Genomic DNA, 12,502 nt, shown 5'->3' on the forward strand with positions numbered 1-12,502 from the left:
ACCTTTTTGAGCCGGGGGCCGGGTTGCTGTCCCTCAGACAACTGGGGGGCCAAAGCCAAAAAATAAATAATTAAATAATTTTTTTAAAAAATGAAAGAAATAAATAAACCGGGACAAATGCAGGACAAAATTTTCAAATGGAGGGCACTTTTTTATAAAAATGGAGGACACGCGAAAAAATTTGCTGATTTTTTAAAAAATGTTAATATAAATGCATATTTCTGAGGCTTCTATAGAGAATTGCCCCCCTTGCCCGCCTCCTACTGATAGGCCAAAGGCCCCACGCCCTTGTGTGAGAGGCCAAAGGCTCCGGCTGCAATCGGCGGCAGGACAGGGCGGGGGCCGGTCCCAAGGCCTTGCCGGGCCGCATCCGGCCCGCGGGCCGCAGGTTGCCTACCCCTGCCCTAGAGGACTAGCGAAATGAAGTCAGGGCAAGTTCCAGATCTGAAAGGCTGTGTGTGTGTGTGTGTGTGTGTGAGAGAGAGAGAGAGAGAGAGAGAGACTTCAAGTCACCTGTCAACTTACGATGACCCCATGAATTTCATAGTTTTCTTAGGCAAGGAATTCCTAGAAGAGGTTTGGACAGTTCCTACCTCTGAAACATAGCCTACACATTCATTGGTGGCCTCCCATCCAAGTACTAATCCTGTTTAGCTTCCAAGAGAAAAGAAGACAAACTATGACTAGGAGACAAACTGGCCATATATCTGGGGCCAACTTTCCTAGAGAAATAGCCATGGCTTGACACAATCCAAAGGTGCATGGCCCTGCCATGTATGGCTACTCGCAGTTCCCAGAGCTCCTCAGACCACAGGCCCCAGTGCCTGCCCCTCAAGGGCAGCAGAGTGCAGCTCCCAGGAAAGCCAAAAGATTCCTATCACAGATAAAGAGTAGTGATGTGTTCCGACGGCATCAGATCTGCTCAGCTCAAATTCCTGCCTCAAGGCAGTGGAGTTGCAGACCTGTCCTTCAGACAGGAAAGGGAGCAGGGAGTAGCATTATTAACCACAACTTAGCTGTTTTCAGACTAAGCCCCCTTTCAGTTCCCTTGTAAGGAATCATGGGGTTGTCCTTCAAACTCCACTACCCAGCAGTCATATCAATGCTGTCAAGAGTCCAGCACGAATAGAGTTAGAAACCAGAATGGACTGGGGTGTGAGGCAAAACCACCTGTACCTTTAGGCAGAGTATCACAACTGCCTCAGGCAATAGATTTGGGGGTGACAAGAAAGAACAGCAAATTGTTATCTACTGTACTTAATTTCTTATTACTGTATTCTTCTATAGGAAGAGGTTCTTCGTCCGCCTTAGGAGCTGGCTTTATAAACTATGCACCTTCACTTGAATGGGAAGATATGTGGGAGGAACCATTTATTACTCTGCCTCAGGTAGCAAACTGTCTTTAGAGGCTCCATCAAAGAGACCAAGATGGCTCTTACACAGGATACAGTTGCAGTAGTACCAGTAAAATGAGAAGTTACAAGGGCATTTTGGAGCTTTACAAAACATGGAGAGAGACACTACAGGTCTGGATTTTGACTGTTAAGATTTAATGTTAGATGAGAGACAAGTTCTATTTGGCCAAGCTTCAAATTCAAGATGTATGTTCTTTTTAAAACTCAAAAAAGACATCAAGAACCTGACTCTAATCTGAATCCCAGCAGAAGCAGGTTAGTAAACCCTAATATTTAACTATGACCATGTTATCGCCTGTAAACAAGTGACACTTTTTTTAATGCTCACAGAGTGCGTACCTTTTAGTGTTCCCAGAAGCCCCCCAGAAGCACTAATTGGATTCCCTAAAAGGTGTGCACTCTCCAATGTGCCCTGAGATCCTCAGGAGAAGTCCTTCTGTCAGTCACAGATATAATTGATTGCAATACGGGAAACAGGGCCTTCATACTGGCTGCCCCTCAATTTTAGAACACTCTTTTGTGCGAGACTAAAATAGCCCCCTCCTTGCTGCCCTTGTGTCAGCAAGACACTTTTATTCCAACAGGCTATTAGAAGTGAAAGCTTTTAAGGAAAGGACTTGCAAGAAGGTGTTGTATAGTTCTAAATGGTTCTACAGTCTGCCCTCCACATCTGAGGCTTTGACTTTTGTGCATCTGATTAGTCGCAAATTTGATTAATATGTTTTCTCTAGCAATCTCCAGCATGACTCTATGATCAACTTTCACAGAATTGCACTAGAGGACCTAGACATTCCTAGAGAGGCTCAGATTAAAAAAAATAGCATTTTCATTTGTAAGCTGCTTTGAGTTCCAGTCTTGGGCAGAAGGCAGGGTATAAATAAGTATATTAACGATAATAATGTAATGTGGAAGCACCTTGTTGGAAGATAAAACTGTGACCTTCTGGGTACAACAAATTTCAGTGGCCCACCAGAGGGTGGACCCCAGGACAGCTGGGGTACTGACAATTCAGTCCCCTGACTCTGACTTTGCCAACTTGTATTTTAAAATATTGTGTATGACAGAAGTGAGCAAGTGAGTTGGGGTGGACACCATTTTTACCCTTACCGACCCCAGCACAGCCAACACAACCAAAAGTGACACCATGTCACATTTAGTTTCTTTTTTGGCCGATTTGGGGTGAGCTGGCGAACATTTAACAATGTGGAGTCTTGGAGGGGTTGTGGATGCCAATTGCCAATTTTTTGGTAGTTTGAGTCACAATAATAACTTCATTTGAAAGAGAGGGTCTGGCTGCTTTGGGGAACTTCAGGCTGCACTTCCTCCGACTCCAAGATATCTGCATGTCATGAAGTTGTCTATGCCTACTTTAGGCCATTTCTAGAATTAAAATTTTCTTGTTTTCAGGTCAACAGTGTCATTCTGTCTCTTCAAACAGTTTTGCCAAAGGCCAGATGGGTTTTACCCCAACCCCCACCCCACCCTGCTTTCTTAGCTGAATGTGTGGATTGCCTCATGCAGTCACAACTGGTTCTGATTTAGGCTGGAGATGTGCTTCAACAGAAGGAGGAAAAGTCTTGAAAGAGATTTCACCTTTTTATCTGAATGCATGGGTGACTTATGGGCCAGGAACTAAAATAGCCAGTCAGTTTCACTGTGGGTTAATCACTGGTGACAGAACAGGGCAGCCTAAGGAGAGTGGGAGTGGGGGAAAGGAGAGAGGAGTGAGCAAGACATCATACTATATAGACCTTCCTCACTTCAAACTCACAATGTGATAGAAGGGAGAAATCTCCCAAGGGACCTGAGAAGCAGGTACCACAAATGTGTCACCACAAAGTTGCATTTTATTATTAAACACATAGATGTTAATAGTAAGATTCACAGGGAGGCCTATCATCTCCTCTTGATGTGCCTATTCCAGAGACAAGAGAGCCACTTCCTCCATAGGAAATACCTTTCCAAGGTCTGTAAAAAAAGTTATGAAGAAAATGTGTGAATACAGGCTTTAAAGAACTCTCCCAAATAATTTTCACTGGACAAAATCCTCAGAAGAGAAAATATCTAAAATGTGTGAGAGATAGCCCCTGGTACAAGCTCTAAAGCTCATCCCCCCCCCTCCTTGATGCTGTTGGACTGTAATTCCCAGCATTCCTCATCTTAGATATGACTGGGATTGCTGGAACTTGCAGTTCAGCAATGTCAGGAAGGCTGTGTGGTTCCTATTTCTGATCTAAAGAAAAGTTTCCCTTGTTCATGTGAACATAGATAAACATGGAGAAACACAATTTTGCTTAAGGCAAGGATGAATATACACTGTTTACCAGTACTATTCAAAGTAATGTCCACAGACCAGTGTCAGTCTATGAATCATATGCTGTCAAGTTTTCATCAAAGAAAGAAACAATGATAGCCAATAGGCACAAATATAGTACCAATCCCTGGCAAATGTGGGGAGGGGACGAACTGATGGACAGATAGCTTGAGTTCCAGTGTGGTATACAGTGTTGGACTAATGTGTCATGGACTAATTTCCCATGGATAGCTAATCAATTGGACTGCTTAAGATACACACAGATACATACATGAACCATTTTTATGGAAAGTATGAGCTGACAGTGGCAGGAGTGGTTATTAATTGATTTCAAGTCAATCTCAAATCATGGCAACCCTATGGATGAGACACCTCCAGGATCCACTATTCTCTAATGCTCTGCTCATATCCTTCAGGCTCAGGGCTGAGGCCCCTTTATTGAGTCTATCCACCTGGTATGCAGTTTTCCTTTCTACCTACTGCCCTCTACCTTTCCTAGCATTATTGTCTTTTCTAGTGTGTCCTGCCTTCTCATGATGTAGCTGAAGTATGACAGCCTCAACAGTTTAAACTACATCTATCAACTTAATCGCACTAGCTTCAAATGAAACATTTGTTACAATCCAGATTTCGCCCTGCAATTGTAAGTACATCCGAATTTCCCTTAATGTTAAAGACATTAATTGAGGTCAACCAAGTATCCAAACCAACCATTTAAATATATATATATACTTCTGTAAATAAATATAACATGAGAGGTTTATAGCAAGAATGGAACAGAGAATTTGAATATCCATTTATGACTAATCAATGACCACAGATTTTAACATCTATAACTAGTGTGGCTATAGATCACTAACTATGTCTTATAAAGCAGAAACTGCTCTTTTAGGTATATTGGTTGCTGCAATGTCTATTCAAGAAAGGACTTTCTAAATCAACAAATTGTTGGTGATATAAAGCTGCTAATGCCTTCTTAACACATGTTCTAGATTTGTCTCACAGAAGCTACATTTTGGGAGGAAGAAACCACACAAGTAAATTTGGTTTTGGAAAATTCCTTGATATTCAGGGATGTGCATGTTCTTTTATTTACTTGTTTCTTGGAAATTAACAAATGGCCAATGGACAGGGATTTTTGCAGTCTTTTGATTGCTAAAGATTGATACTTTGTTACTAGAAAGATCATTTTTCTCCACCTGTGATCCAATAGATAGATGCTTGCAAAACTTGGAAGAATGATGTATAGACAAAATTTACCAATGGACGTATATTTGGACATTTGGTCAGCTTTTATAGCAACTTGCAACTAATGTAGTTATTCCCCCCACTTTGTATTTTTATTTTTCTGCTTTGATATACTGGAACATTGTTGTATGTAACTGAGATCCGTTTTGAATATAAATTGAAAAATTAAGTTGATTTTTTTAAAGATGCACACAAACATGCAGAGACCTGTATCCTGAAGTAACAGAATGGAAACATGGCTACATACCTGTTCTGTTTCCATTTTCTTCCTCCTGTAAAAGAAAGAGAAAAAGATAATATATAATTTTGAACAAGACATGATGTTTATGCCCAGCTCAAAGGGAAAGGATAGGCTGTTCAACACTTTTGCCACTCATTTGTTTCTCTCCTTATACCTGCCCTACCAGAGTTGCATTTTTTCCTATAGAGAAATGACATGGGGATTCATATTTTTTACCCCGCATGTGGTAGTGGGTGGGTGGAGATTAGCAATATTTATAATTTTTTGTTTCTGGGTTGAAAAATGGATTTCCTGACACTTGGGAAGAATAATAAACCAGCAAGATATTCTGTAAAATTTTCTCCTGATATTCAACATCCCAAAAAGTTACATAGGAATTATTCTGCGGGGGGGAGGACATATTTTTGTACCCCCACCAAAAAAAATCTGTACAGAAAATGGGTTCAATGATTCTAATGATTTTTTAACTAATCTTAGGTTTTTCATTGTGCCAGATTGAATGTATCAATATTTTTTTCCAATCATTAAATGGCATTTCAAGTATTGCAGCACATAAATTCCAAAATAAAAATATTGTAGGAGAATTTTCCTTGTACCACAGAACATAGAGAACAGATGTATACAAACTGGTGCAAACAATTATAGCTTCCCGTAAATATAGAAAGGTTGCTTTAAAAACAACTCATCATCATTAAGAATGCAACTAATTTTTAGGGATATAATCACTTTGTCTATTTCAGTACATCATGTTTTCAATTATACATTTGTTTCATCCCATCTCTGGAGCAGCTTACCTTTTTATATAAATTCTGTACAAAAATTAATATTTTTAATACACATTTATCTGAATATGAATATTTTTCTGTGCAATTTTGCTTACTATATTTAAATCTTTCAAGCAATTTCCTGTAATATAATAGATATTTGTACACTATTTTCACTTATACATTTTGTGTGCAATTTTCCTCTAGAGGAATGTACAGACAGGCCGAAAAGTCAGTGTTTCCCCCAGCCTGCCATCGTCCTGTTCAGGTGATGTAAGCCAACAGCCCTGGGCTGGAATCGGTCACTCTGGACACAATCCATTGGTTCTGGACCAACTCCAGCCCAAAAGACCATTGCCCCAGTCTTTTAAAACCAGCTATTTATCTCTGTTCTTTACTTACAGCCAGATATTTAAATGGGCATGGAAACCATTTTCGAAAGCTGAAATTTACTGGTACACCTGTTGGCCCTTTCCTGCACTTGTACTATCCAAATGGATTTAACTAGTGATGGCGGCATCAGTATAATTGTATACAACTATAATAATAATTAATAACTAGGTATAACAAGGCCCTGTCAACAGCCTATGCTCCTTCTTCCTATCTTATTGCTTTATTGTGTGCATTTAGGGAATATTTGATTTAGTTTAAAAATCCTCAAGATTATCATGTCTAGATATTGCCATCTGAAAATACCTGTGCAAAATTTAACAACTTCATCTACAATTTCTTATACTTTACTGCTGAACTGTTAATGTTCTCTTTTTAACTGAAGATTGTAGGTTGTTAGCCAAAAAAATTATCTACACTCTCCACCATCAAAATATTATTTAGCATATAACACATTTTTTCTGCCCTTTAAATGTGTCCAACAGCATCAATTTATTTTCCTCTTTTATACATGTTACACTATGGCTGCAAACTGATTCCTTTGATGTTGGCTTTTGCTTTTGGCTTTTCTATCACCTTGCACCTTTTCCTTCATTCTTCTTTTTTGTTTGTTTTGGAGAAAAACTGCAGTGCCTGATTTCCCATTTACATTTCAAAAATCTTCCTTTAAAGAAAAGCCTGTGACAGTCACACAAAAAGTTATTGTTTGCCATTACTTAGTGTGGCACTGGAAATATAACTAATCACATCGCTCTTTTGCACTGCTTTTCTATTGCTTTCTGTTACATTTTTGAAAGAGAAAAACCTAAACCTTAATAACAGAATGACATAAAACTTGGAAAGTCCTATAAAATTGCTGCAAAACAGCCTTTAAAATAAACCTTTGAAAATAAGAAGAAACTGTTACACTAACAGGGTAAATGTTTTCAACCTCACTGAGTTAGTATTCAAAGGCAGAATTGCTACACCCTCATTAATACCAGTGGTGTCATTAGGACTGGTGTCACCTCAGTGTAGTAACTCATGCTGTCACCGCCAGGCTGCCTGGCACATGCACACACAGCTAGGCCAATGGACCCCCAGGAATAGATGTGCAAGAGAAAGGCCAGATAGTGGACTAGGGCACCTAAAGGTGTCCATGTCCCAGGCTGTTCTGGTCTACCTGACATATGTGCAAGTTCCAAAGAAGGTCAAAGCACCCTTCGTGGGGGGGGGGGGGCTCCAGGAGTTTGCATGCTTAGGAAGACCCCCAGGAGTTTGCACACCCTGGAGATGAGGCTGCCTGGTACTGATCCCATGGGGTGATACACATAGGAATGTTTATTCTTTTGGTTTCCACACCGGGGTCTGAAATGCTGGTAGATAACTGGATAGTGGGGGGGCAGAAATTCTGGTTGTGCAGCTGCAGGGAGGCAGTATGGATTTCTTGGATGATCTGGAACCCTTGCTGGAGAAAGCTTGAACGCTTAGGCTCTTCTGCAGCCCAGAGCCACCAAGCCAATAGTCCATCATGCATAGTTGATCGGGCTGCTGAGAAAGAGAGGCTATCCTCCTTGCTGCCAGTGGGAAGGTGGACCAAGAACAGTCCCAGGCTGTTCAGGTCTACCCACCTTGCATGCAACTCCTGAAGAGGTCCAGATGCCATTCAGCTATGGGAGAGGCCTCCAGGAGTTCACGATGGTATACCAACAGTGTCCTGGCCAGCCTCCTTGCCACCTCTGGAAAGTTAGAACAGGTCCTGAACACACTACATCTGTCTTCAGTCTCCATACCAGAAGGAAGCTCCTTCCCATCAGCACACCTGGTGCCCCCCCCTGAGGTGTCCACTCCACACTCCCCCATAAATCCCTAATGATGCCCCTAATTAATACCATTACCTTTCTAACTAGTTGTCTTATTCATTACAGATTACCTCTAACCTGTATCTGTTCACTTCTAATTCTTTCATCACTACTGACCAGAAAAGGTCATTTTTAATTTTTCAAATACCAGAACACTTCTGTTAGCAGGTAGTGACAACCTACCCCATCCTCCCTCCAATATAGCAAATCAGCAAATTTTGATTTGATTCCAGAAACATGAATTCACTAGGGATACTTGCCAAGAAAACCTCATGATAATATCGCCTTAGGGTCACCATAAGTCGGAAATGACTGAATGGCATACAACAATAAACAAATACTATATACTAAATTATGACCAGCAGCTATAGCTAACAGCTCGTTTCTAAACCACTATACAGTGTCTTAACATTATAGGAACCTACATATTTTATTTATTCATTATTTGCATTATATCCAAGCCTTCCTCCAGTAAGCTCACAGCTGTATAAAAGTAGGGACTGGAATTTGGATCTCCCAATCCCCAGTCCAATATTTTAATCACTACACCACCTTACAATTACACTTGTTGTTGTTACTGTGTCCCTTCAAATTGTTCCCAACTTATGGCAAACCTAAGGTGAACCTAACATGGTGCTTTCTTGACAAATTTCTTTCTATTGCCAACCTCTGGGGCTGAGAGAGTGTGAGTTGCCTAGTGTCATCCAGTGGGTTTCAATTGCACTGCACAGTAATAAATAGTTGGCATGTGCTGAGACAGGTTGTTGAATCCATTTTGGTCCCACTGTTATCTGTTCTTGACTGACAACAGCTCTCTCAGATCTTAGCCACATGTCTTTCCAGTTCTGCTACCTAAGATTCTTCAGAAGGAGAAAATATTATTGAAACCGCTAATGCATCAGAGTTATTGGGGGGGTGTTTGTTTTGTTTGATCATTTGTTCTTGTTGTGTGCCTTCAAGTCATTTCCAACTTATGTTGACCCTAAGGCAAAACTAGCACAGGTTTTTCCTGGCAACATTTGTTCAGAGGGGTTTTGCTGAAGTGGAGAGAATGTGACTTGTCCAAAGTCACCCAGTAGGTTGCCATAGCTTAGCATGGATTCGAACCCTAGTCTCCAGAGTCGCAGTCCAGTGCTCAAACCACTACTCCATGCTGGCTCTCATTACTTGGTGGCAAAAAAAAAAAAAATACTACTTCATATTACATGTTAGTAACTTGTTACTAATATATTATTTTTAAAATAGCTTTTTAAACAGTTTAAATGTACAAAAGGTATTCTGAAATGGCTTCTCAAAGTTATTTGAAAGTGTTGTTGTTTTTTATCTGTCTCTACATATGGCACGGGGAATACAGTGTATGTAGTGGTTTGAGAGTTGGACTACAACTCTGGTGACCAGGTTAGATTTCCAGTTCACCCATAAAACCCACTGGGTGACCTTGGGCAAGTCACACACTCTCAGCCTCAGGGGAAGGCAATGTCAAACCCCCTCTAAATAAATCTTGCCAAGTCACCATAAGTCAGAAATGACTTGAAGGCACACAACACACACAAACATATAACACCAGTTAAAAGAACTTATAAAACCAATACATATTAAAATCAATCAATACTTTAAAATTCAAAATTTAGAAAATCTCAAAAAGGATAAATGTCATTAATCATGCATCACATTTAAGGCATACATTTTATGCATTATGCATCAGATGTAACATGAACATCACTGTCATTTATAAAGCTTAAAGGTAATGTCACCCTTCATCAAATGGATGTAAGAAGTAACAATGTTGATGTTACTTCCAAACTGTTTTTAACTGGATTCTTTTAACTGAAGCTTCAAGGGGCTAAACCTTAGATGTCTTGCATATAATGCCTGTTTTCTACCTGCCTCTGGTCAATACTGATTGCACATGATGAATGCATGTTTTGAAAACACCAGGTTAGGGAAGGCTGGTTTAAACTATGTCCCCTTTGCTTTCATATCTCCTTTTTTATCACCAGATGTATACATTAAGCAGCACAAAACAATAATAAAGCTTCTAGTCATATTGGTTAGGCAACCCTGTCTGATTTAAAATGAGCAGTTAGGCCAGATTTCACCTTAAATTTAGCACCTTTCTCCCACAATTCTGAACCACAACTAATTTAACACGATTCTTATATCAATAAGCTTTTGTCCCATTACTTTGTTCCATCCCATACATGCCTCATATCCAAATATTTCCTGAAATCCTCTATACCACAAGCAAACATTGGCCAACTTTGCTTTTAAGATAATATCAGTTAAGCTAAGCACAAAATTACATATAATTCAAAGCAGCCCTAAAATAGTATAGCTAAACACTGTAAAAATATGCCATGACCTGAAAACTCAGCCACTGTCACAATCAGAAAAGAAATCTGCCTTCCCCTCCACAATTCTCATGACCTCTACTCCTCACCAAGGAACATTGCTGTGAACACAATTTGCTAATTTATGCTAATTTTCAGCTAACAGCTGTGAATAATCTATCAAATGGCTTAGCGTAACTTTTAGAGTATTATTGGTCATTTTTTGGCATAGGGACCTAACTATTGTGATCATGCAAAGCGCTGGATAAGAAATGAATTTTCAAGAAAGCAAATGTCCATTCTGCACTGCAAAATTCCTCCACAAGTGAGTGCAAGGTAGCTCTGAAAACTCTCCCCACTCCAACTGTCCCATAAATACACCTCTGTGAAGAGGGAACGGGAACAAAGCAGGCCTCCACAATCTGATGATATGTTATAGCTGTTATTAGAAGAAACAGTGATACATTTCTCATTTGGTACATTTCCCTTTTAGGTGAGGTATCAATCTTCACATTACCCCTTCTGTGTTTTGCCACTCAATATGCTGTTCTTTGGGATAGAAGAGGCTTCCTGTCAATCTCAAACCATGGAAATCTAAGGGCCCGAACAGACAGGCCAAAATAAAGCTGCTTCGGGTCACTTTGGAGGTATGCTATTCAAATGCTGCATGTATCCTAAGAGGCCAGAAGCTGCACCAAAGCCATGCTCCAGTCCTAAAGACTGGAGTGCAGCTTTGGTACAGCTTCTGGCCTCTTAGGACGCATGCAGCATTTGAATAGCATACCTCCAAAATGACCCGAAGCCGTTTTATTTTGGCCTGTCTGTTCGGGCCCCTAAGATAAAAAATGGAAATGTGCTGGTACTAACATGGGATCCTATTTATGTGTTTATAGACTATGTATCCCAATGTTCCTGCAGTCAAAGTGTACCAGAAAAGTCAATTCCCTAAACCAGTTCAATTATGAAAGGTCATAATGAAAAATTGTTGTGTAAGTAGCTACACTTTCTCAGAGGTTGCATAATTGCAGACCCAAATGTAGACAGTTCTTCAATAAGTACACACACACACCCTCTCTCACTTCTGAGCTCTGTGTGTACTTATTGAAGAACTGGCCACACAACAATTTTCACTAGTGTAGTGCTGCAAGAGGATTTTGGCCACAATTTCTTTGAAAGAAGGAAAAAATAAAATATATAGGAAGCAAAAACAGGAACAGTTTAGCCCTCAATGATCAACAAGTAAACAGTCTATCTAATTAAGGAAGAGTATCGTTCTGGAAGACCTTTTTTACAAGGGTTTATCACAACTGCATAAATTACAGTGCATTCCCTTCTGCATGTTCATTCAAGTCCCATGAGCTTCAATGGGGATTACTCATATGAATGTGTACAAGGATCACAACCTTGTTTTTCTACTAGAATCATAGTAAGGATGAATAGAAAAAGACCCTTCCAAATGTTTATTATAAGTGGGACCATGTGTAACATTTAGCTTAACTGTCTATGCTGGGTGGGGGATCCAATTTTTCAAGCTCGTTTTTTCAAGATGAGTATCTATCATTAGTCTACTACCTTAGGTGGGCCAAAGCTTACTCTCAGCTCTTTGCTCAGAGTCAGCTCCAGATTTGAGTGAGGTTGTGGCCCTCCTCTGAGAAAAGGCTGACTTCCATACGGTGTGGCAAGTCCCCTCCCCAGGCCAACTTAGGGGGGGAGTGGAGGGGGAAGGAGAATTCTGCCTCAGACAGCAAGTTTTGGCTGGCATCTGGCATGCTGATTCCTCATCAGTCTTCCTGAGAGATGATGCACTGAGATGCCAAGGTGTTGTGAGCAAATTAAAAGAATGTGTTGGGCCAAGGGGAGATGGCAGCCACCTAGCACTGAGTTAATTGTGCCCTGGTTTCAGGCAGCTGTAGCAATTGTTATAGGTCAGTCGGGGGGGGGGGGGGGTGCTAGATGCTT

At 40.4% G+C, this 12,502-nt stretch overlaps 1 protein-coding gene across 1 annotated transcript in view; it reads right to left on the bottom strand.

Moving 5' to 3' along the window:
* The window catches only part of ARHGAP23 (Rho GTPase activating protein 23), a 126,006-nt gene that overhangs the window by 67,642 nt on the left and 45,862 nt on the right, over nucleotides 1-12,502 (bottom strand). The window contains 1 exon segment of the mRNA XM_042472676.1: nucleotides 5,225-5,249. Within this exon segment, the coding sequence (XP_042328610.1) occupies nucleotides 5,225-5,249 (25 nt within the window).

Source organism: Sceloporus undulatus, chromosome 6 (genome assembly GCF_019175285.1).
Source record: "Sceloporus undulatus isolate JIND9_A2432 ecotype Alabama chromosome 6, SceUnd_v1.1, whole genome shotgun sequence".
NCBI lineage: Eukaryota > Metazoa > Chordata > Lepidosauria > Squamata > Phrynosomatidae > Sceloporus > Sceloporus undulatus.